Source organism: Salvelinus alpinus, chromosome 16, assembly GCF_045679555.1.
Source record: "Salvelinus alpinus chromosome 16, SLU_Salpinus.1, whole genome shotgun sequence".
Taxonomy (NCBI): Eukaryota; Metazoa; Chordata; class Actinopteri; order Salmoniformes; family Salmonidae; genus Salvelinus; species Salvelinus alpinus.
In genome coordinates this window covers 994,880-1,013,987 of record NC_092101.1, presented here as the reverse complement: position 1 = coordinate 1,013,987, position 19,108 = coordinate 994,880, and the positions used below count along the sequence as shown (strand labels likewise).

At 43.6% G+C, this 19,108-nt stretch overlaps 1 protein-coding gene across 9 annotated transcripts in view; it reads left to right on the top strand.

Annotated features, from left to right (window-relative positions):
- The window catches only part of LOC139540648 (ephrin type-B receptor 3-like), a 104,272-nt gene that overhangs the window by 60,642 nt on the left and 24,522 nt on the right, over window positions 1-19,108 (top strand). For 5 of the 9 annotated variants that reach the window (XM_071344465.1, XM_071344463.1, XM_071344460.1 and 2 more), the window contains exons 4-11: window positions 1,316-1,471; window positions 3,767-4,102; window positions 10,393-10,517; window positions 12,096-12,258; window positions 13,340-13,448; window positions 14,955-15,007; window positions 16,472-16,594; window positions 18,106-18,353. In XM_071344465.1, the coding sequence (XP_071200566.1) occupies window positions 1,316-1,471; window positions 3,767-4,102; window positions 10,393-10,517; window positions 12,096-12,258; window positions 13,340-13,448; window positions 14,955-15,007; window positions 16,472-16,594; window positions 18,106-18,353 (1,313 nt within the window). Of the gene's footprint in view, window positions 1-1,315; window positions 1,472-3,766; window positions 4,103-10,392; window positions 10,518-12,095; window positions 12,259-13,339; window positions 13,449-14,954; window positions 15,008-16,471; window positions 16,679-18,105; window positions 18,354-19,108 lie in introns of all 9 variants that reach the window. The other 4 variants (XM_071344462.1, XM_071344458.1, XM_071344457.1 and 1 more) reach the window with 1 other exon arrangement.

Genomic DNA, 19,108 nt, shown 5'->3' with positions numbered 1-19,108 from the left:
CCACTCAGCAGCTAATGCGGCTTTGTACCAATATTTTACCTTCACACACAGCAAAACGGTGACAAATGTGACAAGAACCAGTCCCACAGTGCTACCACTGACGTAATTTCTAAATTATACTTTCCACAGGAAGCAAACAAACCCAGTAGCAACACAGCAATTAACATTTTGAACCAAAACCAAGCAACCTTGACATTGACGAGTGAGTTAGCGGCATAGCGGGTCATGCTAAGCAACTTTGCTGTCTCACCTTCCCTTCCCTTTTTTTATTAACATACCACCTCCATTCATCTTTTAACAAGACAGTTTAGTGAGAGATAAATAGATAGAGACGGCTGGAATGTTCCGGATCAGAGTGCCATCTACTGCCTATGCTATGCTTCCCTGTCCGGCATGCTAGCTCATAACTTATCAGTTATAAACTTCTAAACAGGCCCTGTAAAAATTGATAGGGAGTCTACAAAGGGCACCGGTCGACAATGTTATAACTCTACACATCAGAGAAACTATGCGCTCTCTGCTTGAGGCGTTATTTATTGATTTATTTTATGGATTAATGTATTACTTTTACCATTTAGCATTGAGAACAAATGCTCTCTATGACAGATATTTTATCCATTAGTGTTGCAGGAAATTGGATTGATTTGAAAAAAGGAAGACGATAGGCACACTTTTGAGAAGTATAATTGTAGTATTGTAGTAGTATTACAGCATGTTACTGGGAAGTGAAGGCTGTTCCCAAGTGTCATGGAAGTGTGTGTGCATGTGTGTGTGCTTGTGCAAGTGTGCATATGTGTGTATGCAAACATGCATATGTGTGTGTGTGCATACATTTGTGTGTGTATCAGGGATAAGAGAAGGAGTTCAGAGGAAGGCTTCACGCTAGTGTGTGTGTTTGTTCTGAGGGGTGTGTTAGTAAGTTGGGATGACAGTGTGTGCATCTGTGCACGGGTTTATGCAAAGGACTGCGTGTTTCTTAAAATGCCCTCTTCCTGTAATGTTGCTGGGGGATGTGCTCTCCAGAGAGGCGGAAAAAAGGAAAACAAAAACAAACAAACACATGGCAGTGAGAGCTGTCAATCATATCGGAAGCTATAGTTTATCACAGATGCTCAGAGGGAGTGCCACGACAATGTACACACACACACACACGCAAATGCAAATACAAACAACTACAACCTAGCTTTACACAGGTACAATATTGCTATTCTTGAGATTCAAATGAGTGCTTTCTTTCACCTGTGTTAACCTTGTCCACCTTATCTGTGTAGTTCCTGGCTTTTGGACTCACTCCTTTGATCTCTCCCTTTCTCAGCTTGCAGCCCGGGCACGTTCAAATCCAAGCAGGGTGAGGGCTTCTGTACTCCCTGCCCACCAAACAGCCGGACCAGCTCTGGAGCAGCTAGCTTGTGCTCTTGCAGAAACGGCTACTACCGCTCAGACACAGACTCACCCGACAATGCCTGCACCAGTACGTTTTTTTCTCATTTAGCTGCTGTCGTAATACACACATTAGAATATGCTACTACACTCAAAGGCCTGAATATACACTGAGGTTGTGGGTATTGTTGTGTGTTCACTTCTGCAGCCATTAAGCCATTCCCGACCTCTTCTAAGACACTCAAAAAACGATTAATTTCTCGCTGGACTATGACCTTCACTCACTACCTTTATCAGCACTCTCTGAAGGGCCTGAGAACATTCCCACATTGCCACATGTACAACAAACACAGCCACTCTCTCCCAATGTTTTCCAAGCGCTATCCCAACGTTATCAGTGCTTTTTGCACACCGTAGCCTATCCGCCTGTGCAGCCGCCACCTCTCACTGGCAGAGTGTAGGAATTTATCTAGTGGATGTGTCTTAGTTAAGAGCAAAGAGAGCATGCATACACACACACAGGGAGTAATCCTTTCACTTGTGGTGAACAGAGGGCCTATTTTCTCTTGTTGTTAGGAGGTTTGTTTGATTCTCCCACAGTGCAGGCAGAGATAAGGCCACAATAATTGGATAACAATTGCTTCGCCTCCTGCCAAGAGTCTCTCTTGTCCCCCTTAGCTGTTTCCACAAGCACACATATTCATGCATGCGCACAGGAGTGCACAATCAGGCATGCACGTTAGTGGTGCACGGGTTAGCTGTTTGTTCACCCGCACCCGGCCGCAATTGCTAATAACCCATTCGCAACCGCCCGACTGTAAGTGATAAAGTGAAACTCTGAGGCCCGCAACCGACACTGACCCGATAATATATGAAAATGTGCTCTAGGCTACAATCAGATACGGTGGATCGTTTTTTTGACAGGGGTTGCAGGATTTTTTTTGCCTGATTTATATATGTTTTTGCATATAATTTCAAACATTTTGGTAGGCTATTTGTTAGTCTATAATTAGATATATGCAGCTTCTCTTCTGTCATTATATGTTGCCCTAGAAGAGTAATTAAACCCTTGCTCACCAGAATAACATCATAAATAGAGAGAATGAATGCTTTAATGTAGTTGATTGTAAAGTTCTCTGTTACCTCTGCTTCTTTCGCAGAGCAAAGACATTTAGGGACTGGGGAGAAATTGCAATCGCCCCCAAAAAATTTAGTGATTTTCTGTGCAAGATGTCCAAATGACATCTGTTTGACCGGTTGTAAAGTAAAAGAAATCTATGAAAATGACACAACATGTTTCTGAAAAGATTTCAGTTTGTATTGGATGCATATGTTATGTGGTTGAAATACTATCAGCTTCTATGATGCTGTTGAAGATAGCACCTCGACAGATGATATCTAACAGCGTATTTGCGTTCTCTCAAGATGCTGAAAGAAAGAAATCATATTTCTCCACTCCTGTTACCGAGTAAAATGTTTGCCTACGTTTGATTTATAATTTTACTGCAAGAAATCCTTAATTCTGCAGGAGTTAATATTATGTATATGTGAGACTTCAGTTTCCATTTAACTCATCCGAACAGTAGGTTACAGTTCCCTTGACGTGCCATAGGCCTATTTGAAGTCCCCGTCTTGACTGGGACTGTTGAATTTGTATAGCGCCTAAAAATCTTCACATATAACATAGCTAGCACTGCTATCTTCCTCTTTTACCACTTCACCAAATCTTTCCCAAACATTACTTTTCTGGCCCTCCCTTCTTTATATTTTCAACTCTCTTATTGAATTAAACTCCGGCATTGTCCTTTTTGTGGATCCGCTTTTTTCTGCCCGTTCCCAACAGCATTTGGCCTGTATGCTAAAATAATGAAAGAAAAACCTCAATGTAGCCAATAAATTGCACAAGAATTATACATTTCTGGATTTTTTAAGATATTGTCTTCTCTTTATTCAACCCACCCACCCTTTATCCACACAATATTTCATGAGCCAAAACCCGCCCGCCCTGATATAACCGTGGGGACTGCGGGCTATGAGTCAACCCGTGCATCACTAATGCACGTGCCCGCACACAAACACACACGCTCTTATACGCTCTCCTCCTTACAGAAAGAGTTGCACGGTCTGTTTATTCCATATTGAGTTTTCTCTAAGCACTCAAAACACAGAGAGAATTAACCCTCATCCATTACCACTACCACCAAGTCCTATTGAAATAGAATCTATTAGATTCTACTCCCTGTTCTAAATATATTTCATGTACTGTTGAATTGTTCAATATTGTTACTTTGTCAATACTTCTGGCATGCCATTAAAGCGTATTTGAATTGAAATGAATTGATACTGTTTTCTTCCTTTTTTTTCTTCTTCTTTCCTACCCCCACAGCCATCCCCTCTGCACCGCGCAGCGTCATCTCCAACGTCAATGAGACCTCCCTGGTCCTGGAGTGGAGCGAGCCGCGCGACTCTGGTGGTCGAGGCGACATCTTCTACAACATCATCTGCAAGAAGTGCCTGCCTGAGCGTGGCATGTGCTCGCGCTGCGACGACAACGTGGACATCTCGCCGCGCCACCTGGGCCTGACGCAGCGTCGTGTGGCGGTCCGCAACCTGCAGGCACACACCCAGTACAGCTTTGAGATCCAGGCCGTCAACGGCGTCTCGATTAAGAGCCCGTACACGCCGCAGTTCTCCGCCGTCAACATCACCACCAACCAGGCTGGTAGGTAAAACCGTGGCTAGTCTATAGGATCAAATATAACTGCATTGTTCCATTGTGAAACGGACAGTTGTCTTTTGAATGTCTTGTGTTGTTCCTAACCTAGAAGATAAAGACACATGTACAGATTGAGAATGAATGGAAGCAAAACATGGTCAGCTGCAGAACAGGGTTTTGAAGTAGGTTAGCGATGTGAAGTGCCTTGCTCAAGGGCACAATGGCAGTGTGCTACAATCGGTGATGTTTACGATAGGGTGAAGCATTTTTCGAGAATAGATGATGGTTGCTTCAAGGAAAAATAGATAGTGATTTACAGCAGCAAGGCAGGTAAAAGCAGATATTTGTTCAGATACATTTCCTCTGCATGTAGGTGTGGGTTACATACAATATATGTATTTTAAGTGAGGATTGAGAAGAAAAACATCTAAATGAGATTTACAGAAGGACAATTTCACACGCCCACAGCACTCGGCACACACCACCACAAATAGCAATAGCGAGGCAGTGCTGCTTGTATGGCTAGGCATTGAACCGACACTGTTCTGCCCACAACGATCAACCCACTGTCAACCCACAGCATCTTCAGTAACTAGGCCACCAGAGTAATCTGCACCACCAAGCCCGATTCAATCTGCCTTTGGTTTGCTGTATGGAGCTTGTGTGTGGATATCTGTATTGTGTATTATTTCCTGTTGTGTAGTTTTCCCTGCTGTATGCCTATATAGCCTGGGTTTGTGTCTGGGTCTCTGTGTTGAGTTTACCCTTATGTAGGCCTATAGCTGGGGTTTCTTTGTTGGTCTTTGATTTGAGTTTCCCTTGCAGCAGGCCTTTTAGCTGGGGTTTTTGCGTTTCCTATGTAGAGTTTGCTCAATCTGCCTGTAGTTGGGGTTGTGTGTTGGTTCCTGTGTGGAGTTTTCCCTGGTGTAGGCCAATAGCCAGGGGTTGTGTATAAGTCTCTGATATATAGCTGGGGTTTGTGTATGGGTCTCTATGTAGAGTCTGCTCTTTAGACAGGCTCAGACAGACCCTGGGATTATCCCCGTCCGCAGCCATGTGTCCCTCATCTCCCTTCTGTTCTTCCTCAAAGCCTCACGAAAGGAACGGCCCACTGTTTGTGCCTGGGGCTCCGGTGGGGATTCCGTAGTCCCCCATTGTTGCGCAAGGGTCGGGCACCGGGTGCCACACGGGTGACAGGCATAGACGCCAGAGCACTGGAGCAAACGGAGCAGCTGCAGACCGACTCTCAAAACAGGGGTGCAAACGTGTGATTTCTCATTTTCAATGATTAGTAATGTTTTGAGCTAGTCTGTATTGAAATAGATATGTCCATATTATATATGATATAATAATTGACAGATTGCATTTTGCACCCCTCCCCCCGTCACCTCAAGATGAGTGGTTTTGACTTCTCAAAAGATTTGCTTCGCTCCCGCACGACACGGTTTTGGTACAGCGGACAAAACAGTTTATGCTGTAAATGTCATATTGATGTTCTCATAAAGACAGCATGACTACACTTTCCTAGAAAATGCAAATAAGTTGTGTGTAGAGTACAACATTTGCTGTATAACCAGAACTAGAATGGCATTTTATGTGTGTATCTGGCCAAATTTAAGGATTTGGTTGTCTAACCACACACTGACATGCACAGCTCTCTGGGTGAGGTTCTGTCTTCAAGTCTCCAGTGGGTCATGAAGTCCCTTCCATCGATGTAATGTATTACAGGTTATGGACATGTAAAGGCAAGTGGCAGGAAGGATGGCGTGCATGACACTCCATCCTGGATATGACTGAGTTTGCCTCAACCCACGGGCCAGCAGGCAGAGTTCAATAACTACAGGCAGATGTGATATGGAGGAGGCTGGCACTCTTCTCATACCACTCTGAAGGCTACTGACCAGGAAGAAGCTTTGCATCAGTCAGTAGCCTACAGAGTAATATGAGGAGAGTGCAATTGCTGAAGTTATGTAGCTATTCTAAATAAAAGTGTTTTAATGACTTTCAAGTGTAACAGTTCCATGTAGAATAAACCATACTTCACATAATACTGTAGAAGCGGTGTCCTGCTAATATAACAAGGTGCAAATATTATACCTTGCTGTGTGGTGTCCCGTATAAGACAGGAGTTCCCTGACGTTTGAAGAATACACAGGGTCCCCCACTATTGATAGTAACATTCGATTAAATAATAACAAAAACATATCATAAAAAGTTATAGATGTGTCTTGTATCGTTTTAATCCTGAGTGCAAGGTCTCTCCCAATTCAGACACCAGTATCGACCAGTCTTTCAGTCAGAGAACTCTATTTCAAAAGCATCTCTTCGGTCCTTGATGAGTGACACATGTATTGAAAGGGTGATATTACTAAACACTTGTCATGTACTGTCTTATAAGTAATCACCTTTTGTCCCTTCTGTGGTGTTTGTCAAAGCCTGATGGGCATGGCAGCGCAGATTAGCTCCAGGCCCCTCTCATCACAGATACTGGTCATGAAGGAGCCTGACTTTGGCTCCTATATCCGACTCTGCTCCTATATCACAGAGGGAGGGAGAGAAAGACTGTCACCATACAGTCATGGAAGCCAACATTAGATACACGGTTGAACATAGCCAATCAGAGATCCTGATTCACAAGGGACACGTGCTAGCATGGTTGTCATTTCTCACTCTGGCCCAGGTGTAATCCATTGGCACAGTGGAAAGGGTCACCTTCTTACAACATACAAGACACACATATACACACAGCATTGATTACATTATCAATGGTGGTTAGGTGAATTCCAGGTGTCCTCCATTACTCTGAACCGGGACTGGTGTCTGTCCACTGCCTCAGACTTCTGTAACAGCTCCTGATATGGCAGGAGGTTTCCCACGATGCTGCTGAACAACAAATCCACCAGGTTGTAGCCTGTGAATGAAATAAAATATTGTCACTCAATAAACATATAGTGAGAAAAATTACTTTCTCTAGTTTGGAAGTAATTTATATGCTAATAGAGGGACTGTAAGTACAGAATAGATTCAGGCCAGTGCTGATGCCGTTTCTATGCAACCAGCTGTGTGCTATTTTCTACCAGAGCCAAAGCCACAAGTACCATCCTTCACTTATTTTTGCCCTAAAAAATACACAATAACCTTTTATGAGAACAGGCATGTTGTGGCAGACACCCCCGAATGCAAGCTAACTTGCAAATCCGGGTTAGTTATCAATATCTGTCCGAGTTTAAATGAGTTGGCTAGCTAGTGTCTGCCAACCCTTATTGAAAGAAAGTTTGAAAACGTGTCTGCTACATCGTATGATTAGCTAGTATCCAATGCCTGCCCTGCATTGACACTAAATGCAAATGTGCTACAATTAACTGTTGATAACAAGGTAGCTAGCTAATATGAGATTTGCTCATCTTCCTCTGACATGCTGCATCACATGACACATTAGCGTCATGTGTTTACTTAACTACAGTATCATTCCCCGTTCATCTGTGGTATCATAGCTAACCTGGCTTGCTAGCATTATCAAATAATGTTGTATAATGAAAAGTAGATAGCTAGCTAGTACCAATATAATAATGAACATATCTCCATTCCTGGCCATCTGGCAATATTGTTGAAATGCATTGGAAGTTGGCACCAACTTTATGGAAGCCCATTTTCACTCCTATTTGCTGAGCGGAAATGTAATGTGTTGCACCCAGATGCAAACTTGACAACATTGTCCAAAAACTCCACATGGCAGCTGGGGGCGGACCACAATGTGTTGTCTCTGGGAAATTGGTATATTTGGCAAAAGTGGGCATGTAAGTAATCCATACCAAAACCCTCAAGTACGTCGTAACTAACTCACTTACAAAACTCAGTTTTGGACGAGACTGACTTTATGACCAACATTTGACCTATTTACACTTTGTAGTCAATTTTGACGCTAGACTAAATGTTTCTGGCTCATATTGATGCCACGTAGGCCATTTCTTATGAGAGAAGTTGTGTATTGCCTTCAGTTGCTCTTAAACATTTTCATGGTGACGGCGCATCAAACGACGGCGCCAAAAAAAGTTCAGGTCTGAGGAAAATTGGAACATTATTGTGCTTGCTGAGACAACACTTTTGTTATTTCTCATCATTTTTATGATGATTATGTTTCTTCACAATTTGTTGTCAAATACGTAGCCTACTCACTGTGGTATGTTGTTGAAATGGCCACTATTAAACAGAATGACAATTAGAAAATGATTGATAGTAGCCTCGTCTTGTAATTGCAGGCTACAGATTTGTTGAAATGTAAAAACCCGCTTATTTTCTCTCATCTTAAAAATGCAAGATTCTCCAGGTAGGGTACAGTAGGATTTGTGTAGGATATGTGGTTTTAAGAACCAAAACGTGATTCGATTATGTATGTAGTGCTTTTCTTTGTTTCTATTAGTCAAATTAGGACTACACAATAACAACATATGCAGGCTGCATATGAGTAACTACATTTTTTTTGTATGTATTCCAGTTTGCATTTTCAAGTTGATAGTTCTCGTTCAATACCCTACCAGATAATTGCCATATTGAGAAAATATTTTTTTTACATTTAAAAGATAAATCAAAGTTCACATTTTTTATTGTACTACATTATTGTGATCACGTTATTTCTGACAAAAAGGTAATGAAAACTTAACAATTTAACAATGCTTTTTCTTAACCTACCAATTACAACATTCAAACTCAAATCCTTATTGGGTAAAACAATATTATTCCTCCCATTTTCGATTTCATTTCCTCATTGTCATGCGTTATCCTGGCCACACAGTTTGGCTTGTCAATCAATCACTGTGGGTGGGGAAGGAGCAGGATGTTTGTGAGTCACATGGTTGGGAGGGTTTCAGACCAGTCAATGAATTATTGGAGGTGGGATTTTCAGGGAAGCGGGTAGATTAGTAAACGAGTCATTAAAACACTTTTTCAATATAATTGATGTGTTTAAATTGTTGTGTTCTGTCAAATATGTATTCCACATATTAAGAAACAGTATAGAATTGCAGGAAAGTGTATTCAAAAAATATTCTGATCCCCTCCTTCCACCTTCTCCCCTCCAAGCTTTTGCACCCCCACTTTCACACAAAGTCAAGCGCCCATGGTAACAGGGACCCCCGTCCCACACTATTCACCCCCCAGGAGGAGTGTAGGTCAGGGGGGAGCAGCAGGGGGAAGGAGAGGCACCACCCCGATCAGATTATCCTTAGATTCCCTACCATTCTCGCCGCTCTCCGCATTCACCTTTTAAGACCAAAAATAAATAGAGGCGATAAGCCGTGTGAGGCCCGCCATGGTTACTGGTTACTCCCCAGTGTCTCGGCCAGGAGGAGGCTCCCAGTGACCTGGGGAGTTTGCCCAGGGAGTATTGTCTATGGGGAGAGGTTTGAGATTTTCAGGGAGGAATGGGTGGCTGGTGGTAGGCTACTACATAGGGATGGAGTTTTGGGTTAGGGAAGAAAGAGAGAAAGAGGGGAGACAGTGAGAGAGAGGGAGGTCTAGGGTGGTGGTGGTGACAATGACAAGGCGGAGAAACAAAGGTTCAAAGTACCGGACTTGGGGATTAGAAACTGTTTAACAGAGAGTATTGGCGGAGAGAGGGAGAAGGGGGGAGGGGGGGGGAGAGGAGAATACTAGGAGTAAAAGAGACAGATGAAACTGGGGAAGAGAATCATTAAGAAAGAGGGGGGACATTTTTGAGGGAACTAAAGAAGGACTGAAGTCACAATGGATGTTAAATAAAAGTGAATGATAGGGTAGGAACTAGGGAGGTGAGGATGGATCAGGGGAGAGTACATGGGAGTGACTCAGAAACAAAACATGCCTGGAGAGAAAGGAAGAGGGAGAGAGACAGACTGCTGTGTGTGTAGTCATACACAGGTCACAAATAAAAGAGTGGGTTGAGAAATGAACCTGATGTGGGTGAGGTCATGTATGTGTGAGTGTGTGCGTTTGTGCGTGTGTGCACGTGCGTGTGTGTGTGCCGCACAGGGTGTGTATTGGATCTTACAAATACTAAGCGCCACCATTTTGTTGATTGACTTCCTCGTTGCTGAGAAAGAATCACAGATCCCTTGTCTGGAAAAGGAACAGCAGAGCTATAGGGAGAGAGGGTACGCTATGCAGCCAGCCACTAAGTATCACAAGCACAGCACATCACAAAGCCCTGCAAAGCATCAATATGCTTAGGCTTGTGTAGATATACAAAGGGTGTGAAACTCAGAAAACACACAATACCGAATTACAGTGCATATTTCCTTCCCTCTACCCCTCTTTTACAGCTCCATCTGCAGTACCTACAGTTCACCTGATGGGGGCCACAGCGAGCACCATGAGTCTTTCCTGGCTGCCCCCTGAAAAACCCAATGGAATCATTCTGGATTATGAGATTAAGTACCATGAGAAGGTAAGCAACAATGTAAATGAACGCTTCTTAATTCCACATCCTATTTCACAAGTCTTATTTCTGCCTCTGTTGCATGCTGTAATAATATTGCCCCGTAGGAAATAATTCAACACCACAACAATGACAACAACACTTATGACAAAGTCTTAATCCCGTTCCTCTGTCCGCAGGGCGTTCAGTTGATCCTTCCTTCCTGCCTTTATTCCTTCTTCCCCTCCCAATTCCTCCTCCTTTTCTTTTCTGTTTACCCCCCCAAGCAAATATTCGAAAATCTTTCTAAAAACAATATTTTGCTACTAGAGTTCTGATTCTATCAAATTGACTTGTTGATGATAAAAGGTTGTGCGTGATGACGTAGTGGACATAAAACATGCTTTTGCGGTTACATTCCCATGTAATTAATACAAAATAGTTATTTTCATTTTTATGTGTTATTTTCATTTTCTATCTAATTTTTAACTCTACTGGTGATTTTGTCAAAATAAATGTTGCATTGTATAGTGAATGTGCCCAGTCCGGTCTTGGCACGTGCGCTCTAACCAACAGCTCGCAGATACAGTGCGGGTAGGCTACCTACTGTACTTCATGAGATTATTATTGATAAAAGCAATATAATTTTTAGTTGTCAAACTGCAGCCAAGCATCGATCATCTTGTCACCAAAATATGACCCTCTATATTTATTGGAAAAGTAGCATCAAGCTCATTAACGTGCACTTTCACCACCCTGTGGAAGTCCATCATAACTTATTTGTATATACAGTAACTGCATGCTTTCCCGAGTCATAGTGGGAAGACCACACACCATATCCCGTTATTAAAGTTTACAAATGGCAAGTTAACCGACAGATTTGCTGTTTCCATCAGGCCTGACGTGATACGTTTTATTTGACATGGACTTTTACTTGCATAATTTATAAAAACATTTATATCACCTTTATTTAACCAGGTAGGCCAGTTGAGAACAAGTTCTCATTTACTACTGATCTGGCCAAGATAAAGCATAGCAGTGCGACAAAAACAGCAACACAGAGTTACACATAAACAAACGTACAGTCAATAACACAAAATAAAATAAAAATAGAATCTAAAAATAGAATCTATGCAAATGTAGAAGAGTAGGGAGGTAGGCAATAAGTAGGCCATAGAGGCAAAAATAATTACAATTTAGCATTAATACTGGAGTGATAGATGGGCAGATGATGATGTGCAAGTAGAGATACTGGGGAGTGAAAGAGCAAGAGGGTAAGTAATAATATGGGGATGAGGTAGTCGGGTGTGCTATTTACAGTTTGGCTGTGTACAAGTACAGTGATCGGTAAAACAAGGTTGGATGGAAACCTGGTTAGTGTCTCTCTCTATGTTTGTTGTGGTGTTGTACCCACCGATTAAAGCTCTCCAGCTATTCTTGCCTCGCGCTGCCTCTCGCCATCTGTACGGTGAGATTTGGTGGACACGGCATGTGCCACAAAGCGGGTGGAGGGAAGGCGATGAATATGGATGATATCATTGAGGGGATGTTTGTTTAGTACATTTTTGAAGCATTTCTTAACCATTCTCTGTGCGTTTGGTTTGGCAGGACCAGGGTGAGGCCATCGCCCACACCATGACAGCCCAAAGGAGCTCTGCCCGCATCGAGGGGCTCAAGACGGGCACGCCCTACGTGGTCCAGGTCCGGGCCCGCACAGTGGCTGGGTACGGCCGCTATAGCAGCCCCGCCGACTTCAGCACCAACCTAAAAAGTATGAATTAATTCACTTTTTTTCTCCCCATGAGCGGAATATGGGGTTTGTCAACAGTCTAAGACACAAACAGGGACACCATTGACACAAGCATGCATCAGAATATAACTGAATTTCTCACACGCTGTAAAACAGGTACACATCTCTTGTGGTTGCAATGATGACTCACAACTTGGTAGCAGCTCGGTGCTTGCAACACTAGGTTGTGGGTTTGCTTCGTGCGAAGGCCACATATAGCCTGTTGTATAAGTGTTCATTGTAAATCGCTTTGGATTAACGTGTCGGCTAACTGACCATATTACATCACTTGCTGCCTACCTCCACTTCCTTACCCTGTGCCCCTGCTTATAAATATGTCGAGGCTCAAAAGCCTTACAAAAGGTTATTACTTCTTTAGGCTTATCAATTAAATAATAAACCTTTGGTGCCTGTCTGCCGAATCATTTATGACGATGTTTCCCATTATTTGACTTTCATTCCAATTTATATGAGAGCCAGTTAGGCTAGAGTACTGTATCGTGAATCGAAAGGTTGAAACTGACAAACTGCCAATATCCTTCCCATTTTCTCTGATGCAGAGTGGTGAACACAAGGGCATGCCTGTCTTTACATAAGCATATGGTTTCTAGAAGTAAGTGTAGGAGTGGTTTCTTGGAGTAGCCGAAGTGTAGGAGTTGAAAGCCCGTACAGATGTAGGATCTTCATTTCATCACCCTGTTGCAGGAGAGCGTTCCTGCAATGCAGGACATTTTTTAATTGTAGTTTATTTGAGGTTTAAAAAGGCTTCTCTAGTTTGTAATTTCCACTTTGAAATTTCAGACTTGATTTTCCCTTAGGAAAAATGTATCAACCCCTACAAAAATGTAATAATAATAAAAATGTCCTGTTGGAGCAGGATTATTGTCTCAAATCATTCTATACAGGTGGGAGATGCACGCATACATCACAAGGACAAAGTGATGTCGGGAGTTCGCCTAGTCTGAGGGTGTGAGGGCCGTGTGGGTGTAGTGTGTATGTATTTATGTGCTAGTGGTGACAGGTACCTTTGGGTAACCCTGACCTCTAACCTCTTGACCTCTAGGTGACCCCGAGAAGTCTCTTCAGGAGCAGCTGCCCCTTATTGTGGGTTCTGCCACCGCAAGTCTAGTCTTCATTATCGCTGTCGTCGTCATTGCCATCGTCTGCCTCAGGTGAGAATAATCATAGTCAATACTACCCAGTGAACACATTGTCGTTTATACAACGTTGAAAAAGTGTCTACGTCCGACGTTGAAGCCACGTTCATTATCAAAAGCAGTTGACCAAGCTCATACAATACTGGCTTACTAGCCGTACTTCAGTTTGTGGATGAAACAATGTTAGCATAGCAATGTTAGCAAGTGAGAAAACCGCACATTCCTGGCATATTTGATTTACAAATTGAAACACCCACACACAAAAACGAAATGGAAATGTCAACGTTTGAATGTGTTTACGTCCTTAAAACACACAAAAGAAAGACAGGGACACTCTGCACTGGCTGCCACCTAAGAGTTTTTGCGAGTAGGAGATTAGCTCTATCCAGTGGACAGTCCATAGAGATTTCCCTCCCAATCCCTCGCTAGGCTAGCCCACCGGACAGAGCATGAGCTTCAGCTGCTAGAAGCTAATAGGCCTGCACTCATGGCCTTGTCATCGAGTTCCCAGGTTTATGCATTCGGAAGCTGCCCGTCCCAAAAACCTGGACATGGCCAATCCCTATTGATTCCTATTCACTTGTAGGATATTAGTCCATTTAACTTTAATATCCATTCAGTTCTTGTAAAAGCCTGGCCGTGGTCTTTCAACTCTACTGTACATAGTACTACTCATCTGTCACTGGGAGTCTGCAGGTTGGCGAAGCATACAAGTTTGACACCCTCCCTTTTGGCGACTGGTTGGCACGCACGGTTGGCGCGGCGGCAGTGGCATGGTTCACTGTGAGCCGCCCGTTCTGACAGGCCCAGGCCCTGTCAGGCTGAATAGTCTCTTTCTTTGTCTTAGCTTAGCTCGCTAGCATCTGCCACAAGAGAAGAAAAAAAAGAAGGAAAACTCAGAGGCTCCTTGGCATATTCCGTAGCTGCATTTGAATTGGAAATGAGATGCAAATCACCGGCGGGTATTATTGCCCCGGTTACTGGTTAGACAACAAAGGAACCACATTAACATGTAATTTCAACAACCCCACCCCCTTCGCCCTGTCATAGCCATCTCCCCTGCATTAATGGACTGATACTGAAGAAATAAGAGAAAGAGGAGAATGAACAGAATAAATAAGGGGGGATTGGGAGTGAACAGTGTATTAGTCTGAACCAGCGTGCAGGAGGGAGTGTTAAGCTGGGTGTTGAGGGAGACAGCTGAGGCTGCCATTGGATGAGGCTTTGTCCTTCACTTCTCGAGTTGGGCCATTATGTTTTCTCTCAGCTGCCTATTCAGACATACAAACAGAGTCCTACTTTTCCTGTCCAATATATTATCTTATTTTGTAGTTTTACCTGAAATTCTCTATTTCTTAGTTTCAAATATAAAGATATCGTAGTGAGCAGCAATACAGTGGTATTCTCTATTTCTAATGACACGGTTGTGCCGAAATCATCTCCACTCATTCCTGCTCCTTTGAGTATTGCACCATACGGTAGTTGTCTGACTTTGTGTTTTTACTCTGGTTTGCCCCACAGGAAGCAGAGGAATGGCTCCGAGTCAGAGTACACAGAGAAACTGCAGCAGTACAGTAAGTCTCTACTGCCTGTCCTCCATTATAAGCAATCCACATGATCCATATTCTATCCACATGATCCATAGTCTATTCTAACCCTCTGAGCTAGATTTAGTTCTTAGTTACATCCAACAGTATACCCAAACACTACATGTCAAAAGCCGTTATATCACAAGAATCCTCATATCCACATATTGTGTCAAAAGATGGTTTATGTCATTTAACAGGCATAGATTATATAGGCAGCATTGGTACACTCTTAGGAAAAAAAGGTGCTAACCTAACCGGCTGTACCCATACTCTGAGTCGGTATTCATGTTTTGAATTTTTTTTCATTTCACCTTTATTTAACCAGGTAGGCCAGTTGAGAACAAGTTCTCATTTACAACTGCAATCTGGCCAAGATAAAGCTTGGTGTCATAAGAAGAAATTCCCCTCGACTACGCCCACAAATTGGGGAAAACAAACATTCTTTCCTATTGACCCCCATTGTAAAAAAGCCAATTTCATCACAGATTTTTTGTTATACAGAAATAATTCTGTGTTGTTCAAAGTAACCAGGTCAAAAGTCCCGACCAACGGTTCACAATGCTCACAAAAAGGGAAATAAAGCCTGCGAGAAGAGCCCTGTGGCTTCAATCTATTCGGTGTGGGAAATTGTGGGGACATAATGTCCAAGTAGGCTACATGTAGCTGTCTGTGGAAAACATTTCACAGGAAAGAGATTTAACTAATTTAGTATATTCTGTTTGTTTGTGTTGTTGGTCTTGGCTAGCTTAATGTTCTGATTGGTAGCTAGCTAGCACTCACTCACGTAGCTAACTTTAGCGCCGTCATGAAAGGGGCATGAGGGAAGCCCTACAATATTAGTGAGAACGCTTGGATGCAGGAAATGTTCAAAAGTAATCTTTTAGACATGTTGTACTTTCTTAAATGTAATTTTGTAAATGAGGAAAACAAGCAGACTGTGTTTTATAAAGGTGACGTTTTTGCTGTGAGTCAATTGGGTAAGCAAGACAACCAAGGGTTGTTTTCCCCACGGGCGGGCGGGCCGCAGCGTTCTATTTAATACCTACTGAGGCGATGGAAGAACCCTTTGAAGAAACCTTCTGGGTTCCATGTAGAAGCCTTTCCACAGAGGACTCTACATGGATCGCAAAAGGGTTCTACCTGAAACCAAAAAAGGGTTCTACCTGGAACCAAAAAGGGTTCTCCTCTGGGGACAGCAGAAGAACCCTTTTGGAACCCATTTTTCTGAGAGTGTAGTGGTTGTGGATCTCATTGGTGTTATTCCTCGACTGTAAAATCGTATGTTAATGCACCCGTTATTATTAGAAGCTAAGCTATCATTACAACACGTAGGCCACCTTCATGCATTTAATTGATTAACAATCAATGCTGTACATATCATTTTGAATGTCAATTTCTGCTTGACTGCCTTGATTCATGTGATTATTTCCGCTATTGAATCCCCTATAGTCACACCTGGAATGAAGGTCTATATTGACCCCTTCACCTACGAGGACGCCAATGAGGCCATCCGCGAGTTTGCCAAGGAGATCGACATCTCCTGCGTGAAGATCGAGGAAGTCATTGGCGCAGGTAACCAACAAAAGCTCCTGAGCTACAGGGGGAAGAATGCTAGTCACCTCCAGGCCATACCGTTAGAGGACTTCACGCCAAGCGGTACTTTCACTCAATTCATCGTCACAACCATCGCCCCGCCTCCCCTCGTGCTCCCCCCCCCATCCCCCCAGCACTAGCAGCCCCCCTAATCACAAATATGCACTTACATCTTTGCAAAAAATGTTGCGTCCCCTAATTCGCTTCTCTCACAACTGTAGCTCCCCCTTAGGTTGGGACCTAAGTGCCTTTAATGATTGCTACCTCCTTTCCCCACTTTTTGTCTCTTTGTTTTATTAAACCTTTAACCTCTAAGAAGTGCCCATTCCTGGTCCCGGAGAGGTGCTCTGCAGTAGGACGTTATTTTGTTTGTTCAACTGTCATTAATCAATCACTTCAATTGATTAGCTCCCCTACTTGAATCTAACTGACTGAAACATCATCTAGGAGAGTTGATTGGCTATTCAAGAAGCTAGAACAGCAGCCTTCCAGGGCCAGGATCGTTCATCTCAAAACTCCATCCCCCTCTTTAAGGGTCTTGAGGGCCACTCTAAAAGGGGGCCACTCCAAAGTCCTTTTGACCCTTGACCTCATCACTTATTGTGGGCATCCTTCCTGTTTACTTCTTCCTGTTTACACCCTTGCTCCACCCCTCCGCCCCTTTTTGATGTACTAGTTAGAGTTAAAATCTTGATATTTTGAAATATTAGTAATACTTTTGCTAAAAAGCTGCAGGACTGTTGTCGACTCAGAGTTAGCCTTGTATCTGAGCCGAATGAAGACTTGTGGTGATGGGAATTTGGATTTTGAGGTGTATGTCGCCTGCAGCTGAGCCCCCTCTGCTCTAGTACTGCTACTGCTACCAATACCACGGTAACATCTACTGCTGCTACTTGAACCCGTCGCTTCCCAGCCTTCGCCTTTAGGGAAAATCCTCAAACCCTGTTGCCCCTCCCCTTTACCCTCCCCCTTTCCCTCACTTCCCTTGTTTCTGTCTCTCTCGCACCCGCTTGGCGTGTTAGGACCTAAATGCAAAGCCTCCACGACCCCCAAGCTTCTCTCGCCTCCAGCCTCTTCTTCCGCCCCTGCCCCTGACTCCTCTGAATCCTAATCTCCCCAACCACCCCTCTACCCCCACCTATATCTCTAGCCTCCCACCTCCCCACTCTCTTATCAAGCTTTACCCCCACCCCCAAACTACCCACGCTAACCCACTCTTCCCTACGTTTTTAGTTCTCCCTCGGCCGTCCCTCACTCTCACCTTTCATCCCTCCTTTTCTCTGTCACTCCCAGCCACCGTACACTGCCCTCTCCCCTCTCTCTCGCAGTCTCCCGCTTCCCTTCCCTGGGTCCTTGGTTCTAACCAGTAAACTGTCCCTCTCCCCTCTCTCCCCCACTCTCCTCCACTTTTTCGATACCTCCTCTCTTCCCCCCTCCGTCTCTCTCTCTATTCTCTCTCTCTTGCTGTCTCCCATTCCTCGCTCTCACAGGAGAGTTTGGGGAGGTGTGTCGCGGGCGTTGCAAGCTACCCGGCCGACGTGAGATCATTGTGGCTATCAAGACACTTAAGGTGGGCTACACTGACCGGCAGAGGCGGGACTTCCTGAGTGAAGCAAGCATCATGGGACAGTTTGACCACCCCAACATCATTCGACTGGAGGGCGTGGTCACCAAAAGCCGGCCAGTCATGATCGTCACAGAGTTTATGGAGAACGGGGCGCTGGACTCTTTCTTGAGGGTAAGAGAACCTGTGGAACATACACACAAGGGTGCACACACACACAATACTAAATAATAATAATAATTTGGTGGGTGCACACACACACACACACAAGGATATGTTTAGAATTAGCAAATTATTTGAAACATTGAGCTCAGGGTTTGGCAAAGGTAATAAAAAAAAACATAATTTCACATTTTGGTAACATTACCCATCACCTACTGTAACCCCAAAAATGTTTTCATAATAACAAAGGCCTACCTTGCTGTCAATCTCTGTACTAAATCCTTTGAACATGCACTATATAAAAACACCCAGAGAATTGATACTCTTGAAAACACATAAATGTGTATCTGTAATCATCTCATCATCTGCCAAAGTACCCAAACATGTCTTCCTAATCTCCCCTAATAATGTCCTCTTATTCCACACCCTCTCGCTATCTCTGTGGAAAAGGCCCTATCCCCCGTCTGTTGTCAGTATCTTACAAATGTGCCGCTCCTCTCGCAATCTCCGACATTTACAGAGGTTTCACTAGCCTATGAATCACTGCCTCGCCCTCATATTAAACATTGTCTGACACTGAGAAGGAGAGCGAGAGAGCGGAAGATAGAGGGAGAGAGAGATGGAGGGAAGGAAGGATTGAAGGAGAAAGAGGGTGGAGAGAAAAGGGTGAAACAGAAGACAAGGGAGAAACAGAAGGAGAGCTAGATGGGAGACAGGTAGAGATATGGGGGAAATAAGAAAAAGAGTGAGAGAGAGAAAAACCGTGA